The sequence below is a fragment of the Charadrius vociferus genome, unplaced genomic scaffold, assembly GCF_000708025.1.
Source record: "Charadrius vociferus isolate BGI_N301 unplaced genomic scaffold, ASM70802v2 scaffold332, whole genome shotgun sequence".
NCBI classification, from domain to species: Eukaryota; Metazoa; Chordata; class Aves; order Charadriiformes; family Charadriidae; genus Charadrius; species Charadrius vociferus.
The window spans coordinates 4,217,896-4,243,366 of NW_009647418.1; the positions used below are offsets into that span (position 1 = coordinate 4,217,896).

The following is a 25,471-nucleotide window of genomic DNA, read 5'->3' on the forward strand; positions in this document are numbered from 1 at the left end:
AGCCAAACCCCCGGCCCCCAACCCGCCGCCGCGCTCCGGCAAGGCTGCAGTGGGGGAGCAGGAGCAGATCGCGGTGTACAACCCCGCCGCTCTCCGCCGACCAGCCCTGGACAAATTTGTTCTGGGATCCTTTGATGATAACTCCTCCGACGATGAGCTGGTGGCCGCGGCTTTCAGGGTGGGCAGCCGGCGCAGCAGCCTGGCCGGGGTGGGGGGCACCGGCACTGAGCCCTCCGCTGTGACTGCCACGCCAGAGCCCACCACCAACATGAGGTACGATGCGTGGGGTCGGGGGCAGCAGTGGTACAAAGACACCCTGCTTGGGGCGGGCAGGTGCTTTTCGTGGGTGCATTTCTCAGGGATGCTGTTGCTAAAATCAAGGTGTGCGTGCATGTGCTTCTCAGAGCCCCAAATCAATGCCCCAGTCCTGGCTCCCTTTAACTCAGTGCTGCATGAAAACCCCTGATAATAACGTTAATGGCAGAACCCTGGGAAGAGCAGACGTGTCCGAGTGCTCTGTGTGACAGTACTGCCACATGAACCAGTGGAGCAAGGACTGGGACAGGGGTTGCTCCGTTACAGTGATTTTGGATCAAAGAATGGGGTGGAAAGGGCTTTTAGCATGCATTGTGTTCCTTCAAACATGATCCCTAGTGCTGCAGCCAAATTACCAAATCACTCCTGTTTTCTCACAGCTTCCTCTCTCATTTTGCTGCTTCTCTCTGTCCCTGTACCATCTCCCAGTGCCGGGAGAGGCTGTGCCTATGCACTGGCTGCAGCTGTGGTTGGCACGGGACAGGGATGCGTTGGGGAGCAGGGATTTTCTTGAGTGGCAAGACAAGATTGGGGTTGGTTGAGGCAGTGAATGTGTGGACGGGCAGCAGCAGGCGCTGGTGGTATTTTCCCAGCACTTGCTGTCCTTCTGGGTGCACATCTTGTACATGAGCATTGCTGGGGGGCATTACATGGGGTGTATGTAAACCTGCAAGCTGAGCTGCGGCTCTTGACAGCACACCTGCATGTGCACATGCACTTGTGCCTGCAAATGTTGCCCTGTGCCCCCACGGCTGGATCCCACAAGGACCCACTTCTGCTGCTGCGTACACTTTGCTTCTGCTATGGTGGGGATGCTAACGTGCTCCCGGTATGACGTGTGGCGAAACAGCATCCCGGGAGAAGCGGGGTGCATAGGGTGCTCCTGGGCCGCTCCTGCCCTTCCTCTGCCTTGCAACTACCGCAGATAAATTATTCAAGGCAGAAAAGTAGCTCTTTGGTGGTTTTGCGATGAGTTAATGAAAAGTGGATGAGCTTTTGCTCCATGGGTAGCTTCGCAGCCACTTTTGCCCAGCACTGGTGCTGGTGGGGCCACAGGGCAGCTCACTGGTGCTTTCTGGCTTGTGCCAGGCGGCTTTCCCTCCGAGCACAGCTGACAGCCATAATAAATAACTGGAAACAAAGCGCTGCTGCCCAACTCCTCCTGACTGCTCCACTCCCGGTTAAAAATAAAAGACCTTTGGCTGCAGGGACACGTGATGAAACTTGACAGCCCAGTGGTGTCTTCTTGCCTAGCTGGGGTTTTGGGTGGTTTCACGCACCGTGCTGCCGGCGGGGAATAGCTGCTGTTCATCTGTGCTTTAACACGGGAGGAATTTCCTCATGTCGCTGCCTGAATCACGTTGTAGATGCGGTTGGTGCAGTTCGCAGGATGAGACGGGTGTGCTGGCACAGGCTTTGCGGTGGGGTTCGGGGCTGCGGGAGGGAAGCGGGCAGCATGGCTGGCACCGGCAGAGCAGCAGAAAGCCACGTGAGGGATGCACCGAAGTGCGTTAAACCCAGCACCGCTGAATGCAGTGCTCCAGCTACTTGGAAAATACCCTGAGTGCATGGAGAGGTTGGAATATTTCCCAATCTCCCAGGGGGGTTCGGCACATTTCCCCTTAAAATAAAGATGCCAACTGCTGCTTATGTGAAATCCGCTCACTGGCAGGGAGGGAGCTGGTCCTTCTTCCTTTGCTTATTTATAGCACATCCGTGGAATAACAATCAGCAGTTCAAAATCTGGCTGAGCTATGAGGCGGGGGAATGTCAACCTGCTAATTAAAATAGAAAATTGCTTAAAACTCTGGGCAGAGCAGCAGGAAGGCAGGTGCCTGGCTGCCGGGGAGGTCCCTGCCTGCTCACGATGGGCTGCCAGTGCTGCCAGACCCTCCTGCGCCGGCTGCCGCCGTTCCAGGAGGTGGGAGGTGCGAGGGCTGTCTTATAGCACTGCTGGGGCCAGAGCCCTGCAGAAGGACTGGTCTGGCCGTCAGGCCACCAGCGCAGCCTGCTCCGACCTGCTCGCTTCAAGGATGCACGATGGGCTGTGAAACAGGGAATAGACTCCGGAGGGCATGGAAATGCCTTCAGTGGAAAACCATGGTAGGGGTGAGTCTGGCCAGCAGTGTAGTGAGCCTGGGAAGGTGTTTTGGGGTCGTGGAGCAGGCAGCACGGGTAGGATGGGGTCTGATGCGGCAAGGAGCTGCAGCTGCTGTCATTGCAGGCTGCGGGAGAGCAAATTCCCACGGCAGCTGCTGGGAGCAGTGCAGCAAGCTCTTTGCAAGGTTTCTTGCAGAGCAGAAACTTGCAGGCAGAGCACTGCCTGCTCTTTGCTCCCCCTTTAGTAACGGTAGCGCAGCTCGGGGTGGTCTCGTAAAGGCATTGCCGGCTGTGCCCCTCAGAGACCTGGTGCTCGTGTCATGGGGTTTGGAAGCAGCAATCCTGCTTGCCTTGCATGGACACGCAGAGCTCTGTGCTGTCCTGTGTACCCCTTTTTTTTCTTGCCACCCACACCACCCAGCCGAGCCGCCCCGGGTGTCCTCTGGGGATGTAGAGGATAGATACAGCTCTGCAATGGGGTTTGGTGTGAACCAGGAGCTGTGGGGGCTTTGCAGCAGAGCTTGGTTGCTGCAAAAAGGCATTTGTGTGTGAAACATCACTGGCAGTGGGAGGGGGGTCCGTGCTCAGTGCTGCGTCTCGGCCCCCTGGTAGTCTCTCCGTTCCTCAGCTGGGAGCAAAGCGTGGCACGTTTCCAGCCGCAGCCGGGCTGGGAGGTGTTAACGGTGCAGAAGCAGGCACAGCCGTGCTGCGGGGGTAGCAGTGCTCCCGTCACAAACATGCTCCCAAAACCCCTGAGCAGCTCTCTGCTCCCTGAAATGCAAACCCCGGGGCTTTTGTGCGGTGCAGCAGGGTCTCAGTCCAGCCCCCGTGGCTGCAAAACTGCTTGCCGGGGTGTTTGAATCAATGTGGACCCACAGCTCCTGGGAGGGGCATTTTAATTGCGAAACATGCTCTGTTCACCCCAAATTGCTTCCCCCATATAACAGCCGAAAACAGTTTTCCTCTGCAGTGTTGCAGCGGGTGTTAAACGTCCCTGGAGAGGTCCTGGTGCACAGCAGGGAGCTGGTAGTAAGGAAAGTGAATCCCAATGTCCCCTGCGTGTGTCAGCAGGGTGAAAGGTTTTATTGCTTTCCTCGGAAGAAACTGGGAAGGGGGCAAAGTCTGGTCTCCACTGCTGCAGGCTGCCAGGCTCTCTGCGGATCCGACCCCCTGGTGAAGCCCCAGCCGGCCGCAGCACACTCATCGTGCCTGGTGAGGGTTTGCTTGCGTGTCTGCGAGTTCCCTGACGGCCATCGTGTCCCACTGCAGGCCTAGCATGTCCGGGCTGCACCTGGCAAAGAAGGGCCGCGAGCACAGGAAGATGGATCTGCAACGGGACTTCACCGTCGCCTCGCCGGCAGAGTTCGTCACCCGCTTCGGGGGCAACCGTGTCATCGAGAAGGTCTTTCCCTGTGCACCCCCGCTTTTGCCTGGGTGGTGGGTCATTGCTTTTCACGGTGGCATCCTCAAGCCTTGCCCAAGTCTCCCGTGCCCGCCAGGCTCGGACCGATGGCAGCCCAGGGCTGCCCAGAGCTGTTTGCCCCCCGGCTTCACCCACCCTCGCGGGCTGGGAGAGGGAAACCCTCCCAACGCTGCCAATGCACGGTGGCTGCTTGCAGCAGCTTTGCATGGTGGCGCAAACAAAGGCCAAAGTCCCGTCCTTCATTAGCCCCAGTGCCAGGCATCAAAGCTGCTGTTAAGGAGCGTCCTGCTCCACCAGCACATACAACCGACTGTGGCAAAGTGCCCGTGTTAGCACGGCTGCCCTGCTTTCCTCACTACCTTCACCCAGCCCTCGCCTTCCTGCTGCCATCCCTCAGGGCCATGTGCCCAGCCCCGCGTCCCAGCAACAAGGAGAGGTTTCAGCCTGACGCCCCACGTCCCTGTCCCCCCAGGTCCTCATCGCCAACAACGGCATCGCCGCTGTGAAGTGCATGCGCTCCATCCGCCGGTGGGCCTACGAGATGTTCCGAAATGAGCGTGCCATTCGGTTCGTGGTCATGGTCACCCCTGAAGACCTCAAGGCTAATGCAGGTAATTCCTAAAAGCATCCCAGCAAGGGATGTTCCCCACTCTGGGACTGAGCTGGGGCATCCTTTTCCTTCTCCCTCTGCTGCTGCCTGGCACACGGGAGGCTCTGCACAGCCCAGGGTCACAGACTTTCCTCCTCTGCAGCCAGATCCAGGAGTAAATAATTTACCGCCCCCCCAGCCTCCCTGGGATTGAGGATTTGGGGAGAGGGTGCAAGGGGCAGCACGCGAGTGGGGTGCAGCTCGGTGGACTGGCTCCCACCACTGCCACGTGCTGTCTTTCAGAGTACATCAAAATGGCAGATCACTACGTGCCTGTACCCGGAGGAGCCAACAACAACAACTACGCCAACGTGGAGTTGATTGTGGACATTTCCAAACGGATCCCGGTCCAGGTAGCAGCCACTCGCAGGCCTCCCACCTCTTTGCCGCGGGAAGCCGATGGGGAAGAAGGGGCACTCAAACAGGGTGACGTCCCTCCGCGTGGAGGAGCTAGGGATGATGCTGTAGGTGATGGGAGGACGCCGGCACAGAGAGGTAAAGGCTCACACTGCTCCTTCTCTTGTGCCAGGCGGTGTGGGCTGGCTGGGGACATGCCTCGGAAAACCCCAAGCTGCCAGAGCTGCTGCAGAAAAACGGGATAGCTTTCCTAGGTAAGGTCTCGCCTCCTTCCCTGTGCCAGAGGGAGCAGCGGGCATTGGGCTAGTGTGTGCATGCATGCTCACTCCCCAGGGACACTGCACCGGGCAATGCCTGTTTCGTGCATCTGCCGTGTCCGCCCTGCGGTGTGGCAGTCCCCAAGCCGGTTTCCTGGAGCTGTCCCCAGAATCCTGCTGCTTTCTGGGTTTTCCCTGTAATGCAGCATTCACGGAGGAACTTTGGGTGGGAACAGACCTCATGGGTTTCCCAGCCAGTGGAGAGCCTGGGCTCCCCCTGGAGAAGGAAAAAGCTCCGTCCTGAACTGGACAGAGGGTTTGGGGAGGGTTTCCCGTGCCCCCACTCTTTGCAGAGGGGCTGATAGTGCGGGCTCAGTGGGGAGCAGCTTTCTGCAGCGCCAGTGTGATGGGGACAGGCCGTCTGGCCAGGCTGGCCCAGCTCACCCCTTCCCTCCCTGTTCGAAGGTCCACCGAGCGATGCCATGTGGGCACTGGGGGACAAAGTCGCCTCCACCATCGTGGCTCAGACGGTCCAGATCCCCACACTGCCATGGAGCGGGAGCGGTAAGCGCCTCTTCCCCAGCCATGCACACCCTCCCTGCTCCCCCATTTCTCTCCTCTCTGTCTCGTCGTCTCTCCCAAAGCAAGCACCAGGGTTGGGGTCACCAGCCCGGCTGGCCGCACAGTGGCTGCAGATATCGGGGACCTCACTGCAGCCGAGCAGCTGCTGGTTTGGGCAGAGGGGGTTTTGAAGATGAGGTGAGAGGAAACAGGGGAAATGGCATATGCCAAATGGGCACAGCCAGCACAGCACCCCAGCCACGCCACGCTGGCAGTGACCATAGCCCTGGCCGTGCTTGCAGGTCTGGTGGCCCAGTGGTCTGAGGAGGACCAGAAGAATCAGCAGACAATCAGCATTCCCCTTGAGACGTACGCACAGGGCTGTGTGAAGGACGTGGAGGAAGGCCTGGAGGTAAAGCTGAACCCGTGGGCAGCTCATTGTCTCTTGTCCACCATTATTTCTCTTTGGAGCCCTTTTGGGCTCCCAGTGCATGTGATGGCAGTTCTTCCTCTGCACAGATGCAGCTTGGGGCATCCTGCTCGGTGCTGCATGGGGCTGCGGCAGGGTGGGCTGTTGGGGTGATGGGTCAGGGTCTAAAGCACTTTGGTCACCTCAGTCCTTGTCTCTGCTCAGGTGGCCAAAAAGATTGGCTACCCACTGATGATCAAGGCAGCAGAAGGCGGTGGGGGCAAAGGCATCCGAAAAGTGGAGGCGGCAGAGGAATTTGGTGCCTGCTTCCGGCAGGTAAGAGGTGCCCAGAACCCCCATCCCTGTCCCCATCCCCATCCCACCCTGGGGCACGCAGCAGGATCTTGCTCCCACGTCAAGTGTCTCCTGCTTCCCACCTGGGCTCGCCACAGGTTGTGCCTTCATCCTGGGATGAATTTTGGGGGACAGTGCCAGGGCACAACCCTCTCCCCCACTGCAGGTGCAGGCGGAGGCACCCGGGTCCCCCATCTTCCTGATGAAGCTGGCGCAGCACGCACGGCACCTGGAGGTGCAGGTACTGGCTGATGAGTACGGCACTGCCATCTCCCTCTTCGGTCGTGACTGCTCCATCCAGCGCCGGCACCAGAAGATCATTGAGGAGGCACCCACCACCATTGCAGCACCCTCTGTCATCGAGGTGATGGAGCAGGTGGGTGGCCCTGGTCTTAGGGCAGCATGAGGTTTCAGTGAGAAACTGGTCTGGCTCTTGCTGGGTTTATTGTGGTTTTTGGCCCCTTGGGCTCCTAAGGAAGGGAGGGACGCCCTGAGCTGAGCAGGCAGCCCCAGACCTGTTTGTCTCCTTGGGTCCGTGCAAGGACACTGCTGCCGTGTTTCTTGGGACACCCCGACTCTGCTGCCGTGAACTCATTACTCCCCACGGCGGTTTCCCACTCTCCTGCAGTGCGCAGTCCGCCTGGCCCAGATGGTGGGTTACGTGAGCACAGGCACCGTCGAGTACCTCTACAGTGAGGACGGGAGCTTCCACTTCCTCGAGCTGAACCCCCGCCTGCAGGTGGAGCACCCTTGCACAGAGATGATCGCAGATGTGAACCTCCCTGCTGCCCAGCTGCAGGTACCTGAGTGCACACGGGCGACTTTGCGAGGTGTGTTAGATGGAGCAATTTTGTAATTTAGGGAGAAGTGCTAGGCTAGAGCCTGGCATAGGGAAGCTGTCCCATATACCCGCGTGTACAGTGCAGGCAGAAGCAATGTAGCATTCCCCCTTCACCTCTGGCTCCACGCTGGGAGCGTCTGCCTGCAGTGTGGTACCTTTTCCCCTTGTTCTTCATTCAGACCCTCTACTGATGTCTCCCAGTTGTAATTTTGATGCTAAAGCCTTCTTCTGGCAGCTTAAGTCCTTGTTTCTCGTGCAGATTGCAATGGGCATCCCCTTGCACAGGATAAAAGACATCCGGGTGCTGTATGGTGAGAGCCCCTGGGGTGATACGCCCATCCTCTTCCACGTCCCCACCAACCCCCCCGTGCCCAGGGGCCACGTCATCGCTGCCCGGATCACCAGCGAGAACCCCGAGGAGGTGAGCCGAGGGGATGGACTCTCATGCACCAGCCCCACGTGTGGGGACCGGGGAACCCTGCCACTCACAGGGGTGAACTGGGGACAGTCCTCCCTGGCCGGACAATGTTTGTGGGCACTGAACCCATGGGACCGGTGAGATCCACGTGCAGACTGATAAATGGCTCAGGGGTTCCCCTTCTATTTATGCTGTAGGAGTCTCAAGTTTGGTCTCTCCATGTCTTCTGCTCTGTTTTCGCTCAGGGTTTCAAGCCCAGCTCGGGGACAGTGCAGGAGCTGAATTTCCGCAGCAGCAAGAACGTCTGGGGGTACTTCAGTGTGGCGGCAGCCGGGGGGCTGCACGAGTTTGCCGATTCTCAGTTTGGCCACTGCTTCTCGTGGGGAGAGAACCGGGAGGAGGCGATCTCGTGAGTGTGGCAGGACGGGGTGGAGAGTGGGTGTCCTCGGGAAGACACACAATCGGTGCACGAGCCAGGAAAAGTGGCTTTTATCTGAGAGGAGCGGAATGGTGCTGCTGTGCTGAGCAGCTTGGTTTTGCTGCAGAGTTTGTCTGGCCAAGGCCAAAGTTTTCGGACTGGGGTGGTGGTTTGGCCCCAGCTGATCAACCTGATCCTTAAAGACATGTTGCAGTGATCTGCTAAGCATGAGCAGCAACGCTCATTCAGTAATTAAGCAATATGTAACGAGTCTGTCTTGGGTATTTAAGTATTTTATGAAGTTAATGCTGATTGTGGGGCTGTTTCATGCAGGCATGAGGGCATCCAGGGCTCGGGAGCTCAGCACCCTGGTCCCTGTGGTTCCCTGGTTTTCTCTGCTGACAGCCAAGCACCACCTCGTTGGTCATTAATGGAGTGTTTTGCTCCCTAAAAGGAACATGGTGGTTGCCCTGAAAGAGCTCTCTATCCGTGGGGATTTCCGGACCACAGTGGAGTATCTGATTAAGCTGCTGGAAACAGAGAGCTTCCAGAACAACGAGATAGACACTGGCTGGCTGGACCATCTGATTGCTGAGAAAGTGCAGGTGAGGGAGACCGGTCCCCCAGGTCCACCGCTCCCCTTCTGGTGGGGAGCCAGACCCAAACCCTGTTATTTTTGCCCCCCACAGGCAGAGAAGCCGGACACGATGCTGGGTGTCGTCTGCGGTGCCCTGAACGTTGCGGATGCTGCCTTCAGGACGTGCATGACTGACTTCCTGCACTCGCTGGAGAGGTATGGAGCAGGGGCTACCCGACAGGGGCACAGGGGGCACGGGAAGGGTATGTCCTACAGGGCGGCTCTTGGGAGCCCGCGTAGCTCCTGCAAGCACGGAGACCCAAGTGTTGCTCTCCCTGGGCCATCCTCCTTCTCAATTTTGCTGCAAAAGTTTTGCAAATCTGGAGGCAGTAGCACTGCAACAGTCTGGGAAACGGGAGGATCTGCTGTGACTCACAGCTCCGGCTTCTTGGCTATTGCTTTATCTGGAGAGTGGAAGAAGTTTCACACAGAAACAGCTTTCAAGGGAAAGTGGCTTGGCTGAATGCAGCTCGCTTTTGTTTTCGCATTTGAATGTCAAGGTTATTCCTCTGGCCTTGGAGGACGCCTGGGGCTCTCCCCTGCACCCTTATCTGAGCGTGTTTTGCCAGTGTCTGGCCTGCCTCCGGTTGCATTTTTACAAGGCACTCACGTGGGTCATTTAAAGCAGATGCTTGTTGCCTTCGGTCACCTTCGTGCTCTCCCGCAGTCAGCTCAGAGCCCGCACGGCCCGACGCCAGCAGCATCGCTGACATCTCGCACACTTGGCTCCCCGCCGGCACACAAGGCACGCAGTACTTGTGGTGCCTGACCCATCCGTTGTGTTTCAGGGGGCAGGTGCTGCCGGCAGCTTCCTTGCTGAACATCGTTGACGTGGAGCTCATCTATGAGGGTGTGAAGTATGTTCTCCAGGTGAGGGGTGGGCCATGCTCCTCCTGAACCAGCTGCAGCGCTGCAGGGGACAGGGATGTGTGCTCCTGTACTGAAGGAGAAAGGTGCAACAAATACAAGGTTGTCCTTTAAAAATGTGCAACGTAAAAATGAGGTTAATAACCACATTTTAATGAGGTTATATTAATAACCTCATTTTAACTAGACAGACATTTTCATACATCCTGTTGCCCTGAGTTTAATAAAGGACCTCCTTTTCTTGCTTTTAAACCCGATTAGTTGAACTTCATGCAAAAAACTCCCTACTCACAATGAAAGCAGCAGGTGAGCCATGAGTCAAAGCAGCTCTGGGCCGTGAGCTGAACCAGCTTTTTGGTGCAGCCAGAGGCTGCTATCTCCCGCCCTCCCCAGCACAGCCTTGTCCCATGGCAGCATGCTGCTCCTTCACCGGCCCTTGCACTGAGCGCAGGGAGATGGTCCTCATCGCCCACCATTCCCACCAGCCCCCAGAAAGGCCGTTGCACGCCTTTCAGGGGGTGGCACTGAGGGCTCTCCCTGGCTGCTGCCCCCAGGTTGCCCGCCAGTCCCTGACAACGTACGTCATCATCATGAACCGCACTCACATAGAGATAGACGTGCACCGGCTGAACGATGGTGGGCTGCTGCTCTCCTATGATGGCAACAGCTACACCACCTACATGAAGGAGGAGATTGACAGGTACCTCCCCACTGGGCCCCCACTGGCCCTCCCCACTGACTGGCAGCCGGTTGGTGAGACCTTTCCCTCTCCTTAAGATACCGGATCACCATCGGCAACAAAACGTGCGACTTCGAGAAGGAAAAGGACCCCACGGTGCTGCGCTCACCCTCTGCTGGGAAGCTGCTGCAGTACACGGTGGACGATGGTGGCCATGTGGCTGAGGGGAACGTTTTTGCAGAGATCGAGGTAAGTTTGTGGAAGAGCTTGGAGGAGCCCTGCTCTTCCAACTCCGGGACACGGCGAAGATCAAACCCACCGTTGTTGCCGCAGTGCCCCAGGCATTTGGCAGCACGTGAGCGCTGCTCGTTTGGTGACCGTTTCACCCATCCTCACCCAGGTGATGAAGATCATCATGACGTTGACGGTGGAGGAGGCCGGGCAGGTGCACTACGTCAAGCGGCCGGGCGCGCTGCTGGAGGCAGGCTGTGTCATAGCCCGGCTTGAGCTAGATGATCCCACCAAAGTGAAGCCCGTGAGTCTGCCGGGGGCTGGCCATGCTGCTGCCCTCTCCTGTCCGCTCCCAAATTGTGTCCCATGGGGCACTAGAAGTACTCAATGGGGACAAAGCAGAGGAGCCACCCCAGCTGGGGCATCATCAGGGATGTCTCTCTGTCCCGGCAAGGGGGTGGCACTGGCATGGCCATGCCGCATCCCCCAGCTGGCTATGCTGGGGCTTGAGTGGCAGCTTTGCACGCTGTGGCGTTGCTCTGCGTGAGCATCCCATGCACGTTCACTTAGTGTGCAGAAGCATCCCATGCCAGTTTGTCGTGTATCTGTATCACTGTCTACATCTCAAGTTTTTCTGCATTGTTTTCACGCTGGGGCACCAGCAGAGACATGAAGCTGAATATTAGGTGCTTCCTCTGTATCTAACCATAAGCAGGTGCTGGAGGGGTAGTGCTGGTTTCTCTGGGGCTTTTGAGGCAGCTGCAGCTCTTGGGGATCCCCGTCCCTCGTCAGCGAGGACATTAATAATAAGTTTTATGAGGAGCGGCTGAGGGACTTGGGGTTGTTTAGTCTGAAGAAAAGGAGGATGAGGGGACATCTCATTGCTCTCTACAGCTACCTGAAAGGAGGTGGGCGTTGGTCTCTTCTCACAAGTTACGACCGATAGGACAAGAGGAAATGACCTCAAGGGGAGGCACCAGGGGAGGTTTAGGTTAGACGTTAGGAAAAACTTCTACACTGAAGGGCTTATCAAAGACTGGCACAGGCTGCCCAAGGAAGTGGTTGAGTCGCCATCCTTGGATGAATTTAAAAGCCATCTAGGTATGGTGCTCAGGGACATGGTTTAAAAGTGGGCCTGGTAGAGTTAGATAGCGGTTGGACTTGATGATCTTAAAGGTCTTTTCCAGCCATAACAATTCTATGATTCTATGACGTGGGCCAGCCCACCTCTCTCTCTCTGCTCTCTCCAGGCACAGCCGTTCACTGGGGGGCTCCCAGCCCAGCAGACCCTCCCCATCACTGGTGAGAAGCAGCACCAGGTTCTCCGCAATGTGCTGGACAATCTCATCAACGTCATGAATGGGTACTGCCTACCCGAGCCCTACTTCAGCACCAAGGTGGGTGCTGGTGGCAAAGGCAGTCCAGGTGTCCTGCCCCATTGCCTTGTGTTTGCCATGACGGCAAGACTGGCAGCGCTGGTGGGTGCAGGCAGCACCAGCTTCTGCTCCCCACAGGTGAAGGAGTGGGTGGCGCAGTTGATGAAGACCCTGCGGGACCCCTCCCTGCCCCTCCTGGAACTGCAGGAGATCATGACAAGCATTTCGGGAAGAATCCCCCTGACCGTGGAGAAGTCGATCCGGAAGGTGATGGCACAGTATGCCAGCAACATCACCTCCGTGCTCTGCCGCTTCCCCAGCCAGCAGGTGAGTGGTGCGGGGGCTGCACTCCCCAGTTTGGCCTTCGCTTCCTTTTTAGCTAGAGCTACTTAGGAGTTTCTGCCTGAATTTCTCCTGCAAAGAGATAATATAAAAAACTAAAGGAGTGTGGCAAATATTTGTGGTTTTATGCTTGTGTTTTTATATTTATCTTTTTATATTTGTGCTTTTATATTTGTATTTCTTTATTTGCGTTTCTCTATTTATTTGTCACTTTGCATTTTTCACTTTGGGGGGGGGAAACCCAAACGAAAGGCTCTGCATGCAGCACCGCTGTCTCCAGGCAAGCTGGGGAGCTGGCCGCCCTACGGCCACTCTGGCCCCGAGCTGCACTGGACCTCGTGCCCTCTCCCTGCAGATCGCCAACGTGCTGGACACCCATGCGGCCACGCTGCAGAGGAAGGCTGAGCGGGAGGTCTTCTTCATGAACACGCAGAGCGTGGTGCAGCTGGTGCAGAGGTGAGCCCCGCGCTGTCCGAGACCCACCATCGTCATCCCACCATCGCCACCTCCTTGCAGCATGCTGGGCTCTCTGCTCCCCAGGTACCGCAGTGGCATCCGGGGCTACATGAAGGCAGTGGTGCTGGACCTGCTGAGACGATACCTGCAAGTGGAGACACAGTTCCAGCATGGTGAGGGATTGGAGGCTCTTGGGGAGGAGGGTGGGAGGGGTCTGCAGGGCTCTCTGGGATGTCTGCAGGGCTCTCACCATGCTCTGCCCCACAGCTCACTACGACAAGTGTGTCATCAGCCTGCGGGAGCAGTGCAAACCTGACATGACCCCCGTGCTGGAGAGCATCTTCTCCCATGCCCAGGTGGCGAAGAAGAACCTGCTGGTGACCATGTTAATTGTGAGTACAGCCCGTGTCCCAGGACACCAGAAGTAAAGGCTGATGGCAGGGAAAAGCCCGTAAGCAGAGGCAAGCTCTGCATCTCTGCGGGACGGGACGTGGCTGCAGGTGACCATCGCAGCCCTGTGCTTTCCCCTTGAAAGCGGGCAGACACCTGAGAAACCACTTTTCCACTCCTCTGTTTAATGCATCCCCAGGGTTTGGGTTTTGCATTCGAGCATCCATTACTGCCTTGGTAGAGGGACTTTATCTCCCCTCTGCAGCGTTGCGTTGTTGCACTTGGTTCAAAGAGCAGCATTTTTCTCATCTTAGTGCCCTGGGTCTCGTCCCTGTTGCCCGTGTGGCGCCAGGGGCACAAGGTGAAGCCGATCTGCAGTGAGGGGGCCTGAGCCGAGCCGTGGCGGCGCATGTGTTGCAGGACCAGCTATGCGGCCGTGACCCCACGCTGACAGACGAGCTGACAGCCATCCTCAATGAGCTGACCCAACTCAGCAAGACCGAGCACTCCAAAGTGGCGCTGAGAGCCCGGCAGGTCAGCGAGCACCTCCCTGTGCTGTCCCCATCCCTGTCCCCATCCCTGTCCCCTCTGCTTCCAGCTGTCTCTCCCCTTGCAGGTGCTTATCGCCTCTCACCTGCCCTCCTACGAGCTGCGGCACAACCAGGTGGAGTCCATCTTCCTCTCCGCTATCGACATGTACGGACACGAGTTCTGCCCTGAAAACCTGAAGGTTGGGAATTGCATGTTTTTCTGCAGAGGGAGTTTGGGTGGCTTCGGGGAGGAGCTCTGGCTGCAAGTGGCTTAGTCCTAAAAATAGGCAAAAAAGTAATCAAAGCAAATAATTTGCTGCAGTGTCAGTGCCTGTGTGGAGCAGAGGAGGGGGTGCACCCTATTGCTGCCAGTCTCTGTCCCCTGCTCCTCACCCCATTTGGAAGGGGACTGACGTGGATCTACAGCTGGGTCTGGTGGTGTCCCCATGGTGGGCTGGCTGTCCCACGGCACCCCGGTGGCCAGTCCTGCACAACCCCACATTGAAGGACCCCTCTGGAACATGCTTCCCCCATCCTGTGATGGGGCAAGGGGATCCTACTTCATCCTGCTCTAAATTTTGATTTCTGCCCCCAGAAACTGATCCTCTCAGAAACCACCATCTTCGACGTACTTCCCATCTTCTTCTACCACACCAACCAGGTGGTGCGCATGGCAGCGCTGGAGGTGAGGGCTGGGAAGGCCACGGGGGGCACGCGAGCTCTGAGGGGTGGTGGCATGGATATTTGTGGTGGCAGCAGGGGCATGGTGGTACCTCCTGCCGTCCCCCTCCCAGGTGTACGTGCGGCGCGGGTACATTGCCTACGAGCTGAACAGCCTGCAGCACCGGCAGCTCTCAGATGGCACCTGCCTGGTGGAATTCCAGTTCATGCTGCCCTCCTCCCACCCAAACAGGTATGGGGGCCCCCGCACGCCTGTCCTGCTCCCCTGGACATGGTCCTTTTTGCAAAGCTGTTGGGTTCGTATTGTCTCCTCCCTGCAAAATGTGGGGACCCTCGGAGGGAGCTCCCTTTGCCAGTGTAGCAGGACACACACCCTCTCCAAGTCAGGGTCCCATGTGGGACCTGCATGGTCTCTATTAGACGCAGGAACAGTGCTTCCACCCAGGGCTGATGGCTATCTTGCTGCCCCGTGCAGGATGTCTGTCCCCATCAGCATCTCCAACCCCGACCTGGCCCGGCACAGCACTGAGCTCTTCATGGACAGTGGCTTTTCTCCCCTGAGCCAGCGGATGGGAGCTATGGTGGCCTTTGACAGATTCGAGGACTTCACGAGGTAGGGGTGCAGGGACGTGCCTGGCCGGTCACGCACGTGACTTTTGGGTGCCACTGCAGTCGTTAGAGAGCAAAAGTGGGTGGAAGAGCCAAAGCTCATGGCAGCTGGGCAGTGCTTGGGGCAGCTTTTGTTCCTCCTGCAGCTGGAGGTCGGGGCCAAGTGGTATTTTCAGCACAACACTTACCTGATGGGGACATGACATGTCATATGGGGACATGGGGAGCCTGGGGGAGCTTGCCTGGCACGGGTGAAGCATCTCTGCACATTAACACAGCAGTGCTCAGAGCTGTGTTTCATGAGCTGTGGCTTTGCCGTGGGCTGGTGGAGCCCAGCTGAGCCAGCACATGCCCCACGGCCGCTGCGCTGGTACCCATGTCCCTGCAACAGTGGGTCCCTGGTGCTGTCCCCTCAGGCAGGGGGTGGGCACCACATGCTGACTTGTCACCCCATCCCCACCGTTTGGGCAGGAACTTCGATGAAGTGATCTCATGCTTTGCCGACCCACCTTCAGAGAGCACGCTCTTCAGTGAGGCACGAGCCACCGTCTACGAGGAGGAGGACGCCAAGGTGGGCACGATGCCATTGCCGTCCCCCTGGGTGGTGCTGGGATGGCAGTGGTGCTGCTGGTCAGATTTGACTGGGTGGTTTTGTTGCCAGAATGTCCGTGAGGAGCCAATCCACATCCTCAACATCGCGCTCCGCTGGGCCGAACATGTGGAGGATGAGAAGCTGGTGCCCATCTTCAGAGCCTTTGCCCAGTCCAAGGTCTGTTACTGGGGCCAGACTCCCTTTTTGCAGACCCCACACGCCAGGGCACCATATCCCAAGGCACTGCCCCATCCCCATGCAATGCTCCCCAAAACGCTGCACCCCAGGTCAGCCACTTGGGTTTTGTTTGCTCCCTCGGTGGAGACGTTTAAGCTCTCGTGACTGGTGGAGTCTTCTGTTTCCATGTAGAAAAACATCCTCGTCGACTGTGGTCTCCGAAGAATCACATTTCTCATTGCCCAGCAGGTGAGTGCAGACTCTCCCAACAGGCAGAGTGACTTCAGACACATCATGCTTCTGCCTCCCCAAAACCCCTAGAAACATCTATAAGTACATTATAGATATAACATTGCATGATGGATCTACTGTGCATCAGGAGCTGGGAATTAATTAATGAGGGATTCAATGAGGGATTTATCTCCTGCATTATCCTTTATACTGTTAACGTCTCCAGTAACGTGTGGTTCCTGTGTGGCCACTCCATAGCTTTAAGTTGTCTTTAAAAGGCATTGTTTACTCCCAGCTCTTTTCTCTTTGGGGGAGGAGGAAGCCTGCAAGGTTTTTTCTTTTTAATGAATTCACTGAAAATCAGAAAAATCCTCTGTGTGTCAGGATTATTCACATTGAGCTTTCTCTCCCCTTTGCTCTAGAGAGAGTTCCCAAAGTTTTTCACGTTCAGAGCGAGGGATGAGGTAAGCGCTGCGGTAAAAGCAGGGCCTGGCTAATGCCAGCTGGCCAGTTGCTCGCTCACCCCTCTGCATCACACCAGTTTGCAGAAGATCGCATCTACCGGCACCTGGAGCCAGCACTGGCCTTCCAGCTGGAGCTGAGCCGCATGCGCAACTTCGACCTGACGGCCATTCCCTGCGCCAACCACAAGATGCACCTCTACCTGGGGGCTGCCAAGGTGCAGGCGGGCACCGAGGCCACCGACTACCGCTTCTTCATCCGCGCCATCGTGCGCCACTCAGACCTCATCACCAAGGCAAGGCGGCGCCGGGTCCCCTGGGTGTGCGGGCAGAGGTGGGCGCATTTCAGGTGCCGGGGTTGCTCTGGCTGCCCCTGAGCCACCTGGTGCACCGCAGGAGGCTTCCTTCGAGTACCTGCAGAACGAGGGTGAGCGGCTGCTCCTGGAGGCGATGGATGAGCTGGAAGTTGCCTTCAACAACACCACTGTCCGCACCGACTGCAACCACATCTTCCTCAACTTTGTCCCGACGGTTGTCATGGACCCCTCCAAGGTGCGTTTCTCGGTGTTGTGCTTCCCATCAGTGCGGTGCTGATCTGGGGATGGAGGCTGCATCATCCCCCATGCTCGGTACTGCCGTGTGGATGGGCTGGCATCCCCCATCCAAGCTGTCAGACCCAGTTCTGTCCAGTACCCACCCAGCCCTGGCTGAGGGATGGCTTCAGGAGCCCCAGAGGCTCCTGCAGCTTAATTGCTGAGTCAGACCTTCACTGTGGGCTGTTTGCTGGGGAGGGGCTGAGATTTCACACTGTGCAATGAATTGGGGAGTATTGCACGGACTGGGACGAGTGGGCAGTTTGCTGGAGGATGCGAGGGTGAGTAGCAGGCTCTTCCCCTGGGCGCTCCATGCTCTGAAGGAGGGGTGCTGTGTCTGTTCAGAGGGACATGGGGCACTGTCTTTCCTTCTCCCCGGTGGAGAGGTTGGATGGCAGTTCCAGCCCCTAGGGATGGAGGGATGGAGAGAGGGAAGGGGCTCGAACAAAGCAGATCTGAAATAGCTGTTTGAGGTGGAGATGCAGTGGGGCTGCTTCAGCCTTGGCATCATGTGCTGGAGGACAGTGGTGTCCCTGGGGCCACGGTAGCATCCATGTGCTGTCCCCTACCTAGATCGAGGAGTCGGTGCGGTCCATGGTGATGCGCTATGGCAGCCGCCTCTGGAAGCTGCGGGTCCTGCAGGCCGAGGTGAAGATCAACATCCGCCTGACGCCCACGGCCACCGCCATCCCCATCCGCCTCTTCCTGACCAACGAATCCGGCTACTACCTGGACATCAGCCTCTACAAGGAAGTGAAGGACCCCGGCACCGGCAGCGTGAGTAACCGCAGGCGGCGGCTTGAAGTGGGAACCCAACCACAGCTACTTGAGCAGCTATCAGCTACAGCAAAGCTTTGGGGTGGTTTCTGCAAAAATCCTCGGGCACCTGTAGTGCTGGTCTGTCCCAGAGCCCTTGGGACTGTGCAGCAGCATTCCCAGGGCTGACCCAGTTTCAGTCCTCTCTGCACTGCATCTGGGCACCTCGGGGTGATGCTTTGCTCCAAAAATGGTGCTGAGCCCCAGGGAAGTTGCTGGTGTGTAGTTGGGCAGTTTTTCGTCTGAGAGGTGAAGGTCAGTGTTAGGGCATTGCTGGTACTTGCAGCACAGCAGCTTTGCAGTCTGTCGCCTCAGTAGCAAAGAGTGGGGTGGAAAATCATGTTGTTTGGTCCAGAAGAGCCATGGGCACGAGCATCTTGGCCAGGCAAAGCTCAGCAGTACTCTAGCCCCACCTTAGCGTTGCAGAGAGGACTCGCCTGCACACGGAGGGAAAGCAGCCAACGCTCTGCCCTTCTCTCCAGATCATGTTTCAGTCGTATGGGGACAAGCAAGGGCCACAGCACGGGATGCTCATCAACACCCCCTACGTCACCAAGGACCTGCTTCAGGCCAAGCGGTTCCAGGCACAGTCCTTGGGCACCACCTACGTGTATGACTTCCCAGAGATGATCAGGCAGGTGAGACCGGCTGAGCAGAAAGAGTCTCCAAATTACGGCATTTGCTTTTCTTCCGCACCCTGCCCAGTATTCCCATCTGAGCTGGCAAATGATAAAAAGAAAAGAGCCCAAGCCCCAATATTTTTGGTTCCATTAAGCATTCTAAACGGATTCCTAGCTCTTGCAAATTGCTGCAGCCATGCTCATGGAGGATGTGAACCTGAAAGCCCTCTGCAAGGAGGTCTGCAGCAGGGGGGGGGGGGTGAAGTTTTGCTCACCCAAGTCCCAGCCTGCTGCAGGAGTGTGTGTCTGTGCTCGACAACGGCCTCGGAGCTGCTGCAGCCCCATGCTTTCAGCTCATCCTGTGCACGGTGTCTCTGCAGGCTCTCTTCAAGCTGTGGGGCTCCTCGGACCTGTACCCCAAGGACATCCTGACGTACACCGAGCTGGTCCTGGACTCGCAGGGGCACCTGGTGCAGATGAACAGGGTCCCTGGAGGGAACGAGGTAGTGGGGGATGATTTGGGAATGGGGTGAGAGAGCGGGGCGCGGGCAAGCTGTGCTGCAGCAAGTGGGAACGGCTGGTGGCTTCCCTGGTCTGGCTGTGTTTAAAGCCCAGGGGATTCTCCTCAAGCAAGTGTTTTGTCTGATAGCTAATGCAGTTTGCAGCTCTGACCCCATTTGTCTGGAGGAGCCTGCCCTGTGACCTGGTGCTGTTTTGGAGCAGGTGGGGATGGTTGCTTTCAAAATGAAGCTGAAGACCCCTGAGTATCCTAAAGGCCGGGACATCGTGCTCATCTGCAACGACATCACACACAAGATCGGTTCCTTCGGGCCGGAGGAGGACCTGGTCTTCCTGCGGGCCTCGGAGCTGGCACGGGCCGAAGGCATCCCCCGCATCTATATTGCTGCCAACAGCGGTGCCCGCATTGGCTTTGCCGACGAGATAAAGCACATGTTCCAGGTGGCCTGGGTGGACTCTGAAGACCCCTACAAGGTGTGTGGGTGCCTCCCCTCCTGCCATCACAGAAAACAACAGAGGGCTTATTTGGGGAAGGAAGGACCAGAGCGAAATTGGGAGATAAAACTGTGGGATCGATGCTGGGGGGTGAGCCCACACCTGTACCCACTGCCACCGGGATGGTTCTCTGCGCTTTCGCCTCACCAGCAGAGGGGGAGATAAAGGTGCCGGTGCTGGCACGGCTGCTCTGTCCAGCCCTGGTCCCTGAGCTGCTATTGATGCACGGGATGGCTTTGGGTTGGGTTTGGAGAAGGGCCATGTCCCACAGGAGTGTGTGCATGGGGGGGCTCCACAGCTCATCCTCCTCGTTATTTCCAGGGGTTCAAGTACCTGTACCTGACTCCCCAGGACTACACAAGGATCAGCGCCATGAACTCGGTGCACTGTGAACACGTGGAGGAAGGGGGCGAGTCCAGGTGAGCCCCACTATCCCCTGGGGTACACGGAGCTGCCCCAAGCCTTGCCCCGCATCCCTGCTGAGATGCAGCTCCCGTGTCCTGGCCCAGCATCCTGCCAGACACATCACACGGGTGGGTGCTTCCCCCAGTCCTGCCCACTCCACCATGGCTCTGTCTTTCCTGCAGGTACGTCCTCCTGGACATCATCGGGAAGGACAACGGCTTTGGGGTGGAAAACCTGAGAGCTGCCGGTACCATCGCTGGGGAGTCCTCTCGAGCTTATGATGAAATAGTGACCATCAGCATGGTACAGCGGTGGGCCCTTCCCCTGCCCTGCTCCTCCCCTCTCTCCTGTTTGCTTTTAAGGTCACCCTGAGGGGAATAACAGGATGCGACAAATGACCTGGTGTAACCCCTGCAGAGCCAGGGACCGTAATTCTCCTGGTGCCTGCGAACTGTGCTGCAGCCCTGTCTCCCCAGTAACCCCCCTGTCCTTGTGTGTGTGCCCAGGTGACCTGTCGTGCCATCGGGATCGGCGCGTACCTGGTGAGGCTGGGCCAGCGCGTCATCCAGGTGGAGAACTCCCACATCATCCTCACTGGCGTCACGGCTCTCAATAAGGTACTGTGCTCCGGCTGCACATCCTTCCCCGGCACTGTCCATCATGCCGCTGCATGTGTGGGCTCTTTATCTGTCTTTATGGGAAAAGCTGGCAGTTCCCTGTGTGTCATCTCATGGGACACGTCTGGAGGAGCTGCAGGGGAGCTGCAACTGGGCTCCTCTCGCAGAGAATTGAGAGAATGCCACCCTGCAGTTATTTGTTATTGCTTTAGGGACCAGTTCATGGTGCATCATTCCTGGGGCAGGGTGGGATGACAGAGCTGCCATGGGGACTGTTCGTCTCTGGTCCCGGAGGCAGGACCCGTCTGTGGGCAGAACCACACTGGTTTGAGATGATTTGAATCCTGCTTAGCTAAACTGATGCACTTGTCTAAAGCAGGATCCCTTTGCTTTAACAATGAGCCTGGGAAACAGAGGTGGAAATTCGTCCTTAAACCAGAGGAATTGTGCCTGTACAGAGCTTTGACTTAACGAACAGAGCAAGGGGGAGCAGCTTCAGCATTAGCAGAGACCGATCTGTGTTTCCATTAATCATTCTGGCTAGGTGTTGGGACGTGAAGTTTACACATCCAATAACCAGCTGGGAGGTGTGCAGATCATGCACAACAATGGCGTTTCCCATGTCACCGTCCCGGATGACTTTGAGGGGGTCTACACCATCCTACAGTGGCTCTCGTACATACCCAAGGTAGGAGGGTGCTGCGGAATGGTGGTGTGGGGTGTTACCCCATATCTGGCTGGTGACCTGCCCTTCGGGGCTCTCCCTTGCAGGATAACCAAAGCCCAGTGCCTGTCACTGCCGTAAGTGACCCCATCGAAAGAGAAATCGATTTTGTCCCTTCCAAAGTCCCGTACGACCCCAGGTGGATGCTGGCAGGGAGACCCCATCCAAGTAAGTGAGGGTAGCCCGAGACCTCTGCAGCAATGCCTCCAGATGTGTCTTGTGGTGCAACCCCCCCGTTCTGGTGCAGAAGGTGCTTTTTGCTGTGAGTTGGTGCACAGGGAACCTTCAGTGCTCACCATTAAGCCGCTCCGCTTTCTCCTGTGCTCTGCAGCTCTCAAGGGGACCTGGCAGAGTGGCTTCTTCGACCAGGGCAGCTTCCTGGAGATCATGAGGCCGTGGGCTCAGACAGTTGTGGTTGGCAGAGCGAGGTACTGCTGGGAGCAGGGGATGGAATCCCAGGGCAGAGCGTGATGTGGGGAGGTCGCGTGCGCGATCAAGCACACTCAAGCCCTGGCCATGGCACTGCTTTTGGGATGGTGATGGGGGGTAACCTCTTTGGTGGGGCTGGGGTGCAACATGGAGGGGAACTGGCCTCTGCTAAGGTCACCCTGCCTCACTGCAGGCTGGGAGGTCTCCCAGTGGGTGTCATCGCTGTTGAGACCCGCACCGTGGAGGTGACGATACCCGCAGACCCTGCCAACCCGGACTCGGAGGCGAAGGTGTGTGGGGAGACCTTAGTGCAGCTGAGCGGCAGCTGGGAGGAGGCTGGAGGGGAAAGCAGGGAAAAAGCTTAGTGTAATTCTTTGGCATGTCTTTATTTTCTTTAAAGACTGGTGAAATCAAGGGTGCTTGGTCAGTTTTTTTTCTTCCAGCTCTTGCACACCACGTGCCACCAACCCGCCAGCGCGGTGTGCCAGGAAGCACCGGCATCAGTCTCAGCACTACTGCTTGCTGTCTTTTGCAGATAATCCAGCAGGCTGGGCAGGTCTGGTTTCCAGATTCTGCTTTTAAAACAGCCCAGGCCATTCGGGACTTCAACCGGGAGCATCTCCCGTTGATGATCTTCGCCAACTGGCGAGGCTTCTCCAGTGGCATGAAAGGTACCCGTGCGTGGGGTGCAGGTGCCCAGATCCCTGTGCCATGTCATACTGCCGGCACTCCTGCCACCCCATGGGGTCCTGGGATGACCCAGCCAACCGGGGGGCTGTCCGCATCACTCCGGGATGTAGGGTTGGGCTGGGGAGGTGGTGGGTCATCACCAGGACCCAGGTCCCAGGGCTTGGTGGCTTCCTCCTGGGCTGGTTTTGGGGTGCTTGTTTGGTCTCTCCAATGGAGAAGGTGGCTTTGGGCAGCTGGGAGGAGGCAAGGAGCAGGAGCCTGGTCCACAGCAGTTGGGGCACCCAGCCACTGAATCCCTTTGGCTTTCAGACATGTATGACCAAATGCTGAAGTTCGGCGCCTTCATTGTCGATAGCCTCCGGGATTTTAAGCAGCCTGTCCTGGTCTACATCCCGCCACATGCGGAGCTGCGGGGAGGCTCCTGGGTCGTCATTGACTCCACCATCAACCCGCTGTACGTGGAGCTCTACGCGGACAAGGAGAGCAGGTGAGCACCCAAAATTCCCCTCAAAATTCTCCACCCAAAATTCACGCAAAGAAATGAGAGCCAGTATATGGAGTCTGCAGAGTCATAGTCCCACTGGCAAAAGCCTCCGGTCACTTGAAATGTGTATTTTTTACCCTTGAGTTGATCAAAATCATCAGCTAAAAGTTCCAGGGGTCTTACAAAGCAGTGTGGCAAGTATCTCCTTGGGGATATCCTCCTGTGTCCAGCGAAGGCTGTGGGCGAGTAAAGCATGGGTCTGGGGGTCAGGAGGCCTTTTCTCTAACCTGAATTAATGCACACTGGAGCAAGCTGTAGGGAGCGGGAGGGTAGACAAGAATCCCAGACTGGAAACAAAACCCTTTTTAAGTTTTCTCCCTCTGTAGTTCTTAGAAGAGAGAGTTGCCTGGACCTCTTGTCCCAGCATTTCTTCTCCCGTGCAGACCAGTCCCTGCTTTACCAAACTTTCCTTCCAGGGGAGGCATTTTGGAGCCTGGAGGAACAGTGGAGATCAAGTTCAGAAAGAAAGATTTGGTGAAGACCATGAGAAGGATCGATACGGTCTATGCCAAGCTTGTTGAGCAGCTGGGTAAGGGAAGGGCGTTTCAGCTTGTCGGCATTGGTAGCGCTAAGTTAAAACATGAAGCTCAAACACCGTGGTGGCAACCATCAGGAAATCTTCTAGTGTTCCTCTGTGAAAATTCTTTATGGCTTTTCTGATAGTGGAACCTGCCAAGGGGATGTGGTGGTGCTTTAAAACACCTGTATCTCCTGGGGGATCTCTAAATGGTGCTGGACTTTCCTCCCATGCTTTGAGATGAAGAATGGCAACGGCCACGCTGAATCAATACCTGATGAGACAACACATAGTCATTACAGAGCCACACATAAGTTGTCTTTAATGCACTGGGTCTTCTTTCACCCTGTGATCGGCTCCTGCCTGCAGCGAGTGGTGGGGCAGCATTGGGAGGTCCTTGCCCCTGTGCCCCTCCACCCTGCTAAAACATGGTCCCACAAAGTCCTTGCAAGTGCCACCTCCCGCCTCTCTCGCGGCCGGCACTGAACACAGTGCGGCCCCTTCGTGGCCGTGGCCTTCTGTGGCTGGGCTCTGGGTGGGGGTGTAAATGGGCCAAAGCAAAGGGACATGACACCAGGTGCCCTGTTTCCTGGTGGGGGCGGCTGAGGTAAAAGCATAGAGCAGAGCTCAGACCCCGCAGTGGCCCATCGCAGGTGTGGCGGACGGGCTGCTCAGTGTGGTGTGTCCCACAGGGACCCCCGAGCTCTCCGAGGTGCAGCGTAGGGAGCTGGAGAAGCAACTCAAGGCCCGGGAGGACCTCCTCCTGCCCATGTACTACCAGGTGGCCGTGCACTTCGCTGACCTGCATGACACCCCAGGCCGCATGCAGGAGAAAGGCGTCATCACGGTGAGCCAGGGCATCGGTGGCGGTGGGAAGGAGCTCAGCGCAGGGGGGTTTGCGGTGGCAGCGTGAAGGTGAGAGGCGAAGTCCTCTCCCAGGGGTCTGGGCTGCAGCCCCATGTGCTGTTCCTGCCCCGGGTGCTGCTTTCTGCTCCAGCCCAGCAGAGCTGCCTCCAACCCTGCCGGCGCGAGCTGCAAGCGAGCGGTTGCTGCACATCAGTTCCTCTTCTTTTGTGCAAAGGTGAACCTGGGCTGTGTCCTCGTTTCTGCAGGACATCCTGGAGTGGAAGAACGCCCGGTCCTTCCTCTACTGGCGGCTGCGACGGCTGCTGCTGGAGGAGGCGGTGAAGGCAGAGGTCCTGAAGGCGAACAGCGAGCTGAGCCACATCCACATCCAGTCCATGCTGCGGCGCTGGTTCATGGAGACGGAAGGAGCCGCGAAGGTACTCCCAGCCTCAGCTTTCTGAGGTGTCCCTGCGGCCAGGGGGCTCCCGAGGGAGCTCCCAACCTTGCTCTCAGAAGTGAGACTTGGGGTCTTTGCATGGAAGCTGCGCTCAAATGCAAGCACCGTGACACGCACCTCACCAGGTCGCTCCTGTGCTTGCCGAGCTGGGAAGTGAGGGCACGCAAAGTAAACAGCTCAGGAAGTGTTTTGCCTTAACTTTTTGCACTTTAAACACTCCATGAAGCTTTCCCCAGTTTTGATTTCCAGACTGAGCCTTTTCCCCAGTGGCTGTTGCATGTGAGTAGGGGAGCGTGCCGTGCCGAGCCGGATGTGCAGGACCGAGAAGAAAAATCCCATTGCCTGGTTGTGTCATGGGAGGAAAAAGCCTGAGGCCACAGCAGAAAGGGGGGGCTCAGGCTGCGCAGGCAGCAGCACCCCCTGCCCATGGTGCTGCTCTCTCCAGGGCTACCTCTGGGACAACAACCAGGTGGTGGTGGAGTGGCTGGAGAAGCACATGCAAGAGGATGACGGCACCCAGTCAGCCATCCGGGAGAACATCAAGTACTTGAAGCGGGACTACGTGCTCAAGCACATCCGGAGGTGAGTGGCTGCAGGAGTCGGGATGCGAGGGGCGATGCTGTCCCCTGGGTTGGGGACAGAGGGTGGTGGAGATGAGGCAGTTCTTGCTTTGGCCCCTGAGTCTGATGCCCTCTCCTCCCTGCCTTGCAGCTTGGTCCAAGCCAACCCCGAGGTGGCCATGGACTGTGTCATCCAGATGACTCAGCACATCACCCGTGCGCAGAAGGCCCAGGTCGCCCGTCTCCTGTCGACAGTGGATAATGACGGCCCATCTTGA

General features: G+C 57.4%; 1 protein-coding gene across 1 annotated transcript in view; it reads left to right on the forward strand.

Annotated features, from left to right (window-relative positions):
* Positions 1-25,471, forward strand: part of ACACB (acetyl-CoA carboxylase beta) — a 27,076-nt gene extending 1,605 nt beyond the window's left edge. Inside the window, exons 2-53 of the mRNA XM_009880376.1 lie at positions 3-273; positions 3,685-3,817; positions 4,311-4,449; positions 4,731-4,840; positions 5,017-5,098; positions 5,567-5,665; positions 5,965-6,074; positions 6,297-6,407; positions 6,592-6,801; positions 7,054-7,224; positions 7,526-7,687; positions 7,930-8,093; positions 8,557-8,707; positions 8,792-8,895; positions 9,528-9,609; positions 10,161-10,306; positions 10,384-10,534; positions 10,686-10,820; positions 11,767-11,913; positions 12,031-12,219; positions 12,590-12,690; positions 12,775-12,863; positions 12,958-13,082; positions 13,501-13,614; positions 13,697-13,810; positions 14,206-14,295; positions 14,405-14,523; positions 14,767-14,904; positions 15,372-15,471; positions 15,562-15,669; positions 15,862-15,918; positions 16,323-16,364; positions 16,442-16,657; positions 16,758-16,913; positions 17,528-17,731; positions 18,253-18,408; positions 18,771-18,893; positions 19,114-19,383; positions 19,726-19,823; positions 19,992-20,112; positions 20,316-20,426; positions 20,971-21,114; positions 21,198-21,318; positions 21,482-21,578; positions 21,773-21,869; positions 22,115-22,250; positions 22,579-22,756; positions 23,230-23,342; positions 24,023-24,177; positions 24,443-24,613; positions 25,079-25,215; positions 25,345-25,471. Of these exons, the coding sequence (XP_009878678.1) occupies positions 3-273; positions 3,685-3,817; positions 4,311-4,449; positions 4,731-4,840; positions 5,017-5,098; positions 5,567-5,665; positions 5,965-6,074; positions 6,297-6,407; positions 6,592-6,801; positions 7,054-7,224; positions 7,526-7,687; positions 7,930-8,093; positions 8,557-8,707; positions 8,792-8,895; positions 9,528-9,609; positions 10,161-10,306; positions 10,384-10,534; positions 10,686-10,820; positions 11,767-11,913; positions 12,031-12,219; positions 12,590-12,690; positions 12,775-12,863; positions 12,958-13,082; positions 13,501-13,614; positions 13,697-13,810; positions 14,206-14,295; positions 14,405-14,523; positions 14,767-14,904; positions 15,372-15,471; positions 15,562-15,669; positions 15,862-15,918; positions 16,323-16,364; positions 16,442-16,657; positions 16,758-16,913; positions 17,528-17,731; positions 18,253-18,408; positions 18,771-18,893; positions 19,114-19,383; positions 19,726-19,823; positions 19,992-20,112; positions 20,316-20,426; positions 20,971-21,114; positions 21,198-21,318; positions 21,482-21,578; positions 21,773-21,869; positions 22,115-22,250; positions 22,579-22,756; positions 23,230-23,342; positions 24,023-24,177; positions 24,443-24,613; positions 25,079-25,215; positions 25,345-25,471 (6,995 nt within the window). The remainder of the gene's footprint in view (positions 1-2; positions 274-3,684; positions 3,818-4,310; positions 4,450-4,730; positions 4,841-5,016; positions 5,099-5,566; positions 5,666-5,964; positions 6,075-6,296; positions 6,408-6,591; positions 6,802-7,053; positions 7,225-7,525; positions 7,688-7,929; positions 8,094-8,556; positions 8,708-8,791; positions 8,896-9,527; positions 9,610-10,160; positions 10,307-10,383; positions 10,535-10,685; positions 10,821-11,766; positions 11,914-12,030; positions 12,220-12,589; positions 12,691-12,774; positions 12,864-12,957; positions 13,083-13,500; positions 13,615-13,696; positions 13,811-14,205; positions 14,296-14,404; positions 14,524-14,766; positions 14,905-15,371; positions 15,472-15,561; positions 15,670-15,861; positions 15,919-16,322; positions 16,365-16,441; positions 16,658-16,757; positions 16,914-17,527; positions 17,732-18,252; positions 18,409-18,770; positions 18,894-19,113; positions 19,384-19,725; positions 19,824-19,991; positions 20,113-20,315; positions 20,427-20,970; positions 21,115-21,197; positions 21,319-21,481; positions 21,579-21,772; positions 21,870-22,114; positions 22,251-22,578; positions 22,757-23,229; positions 23,343-24,022; positions 24,178-24,442; positions 24,614-25,078; positions 25,216-25,344) is intronic.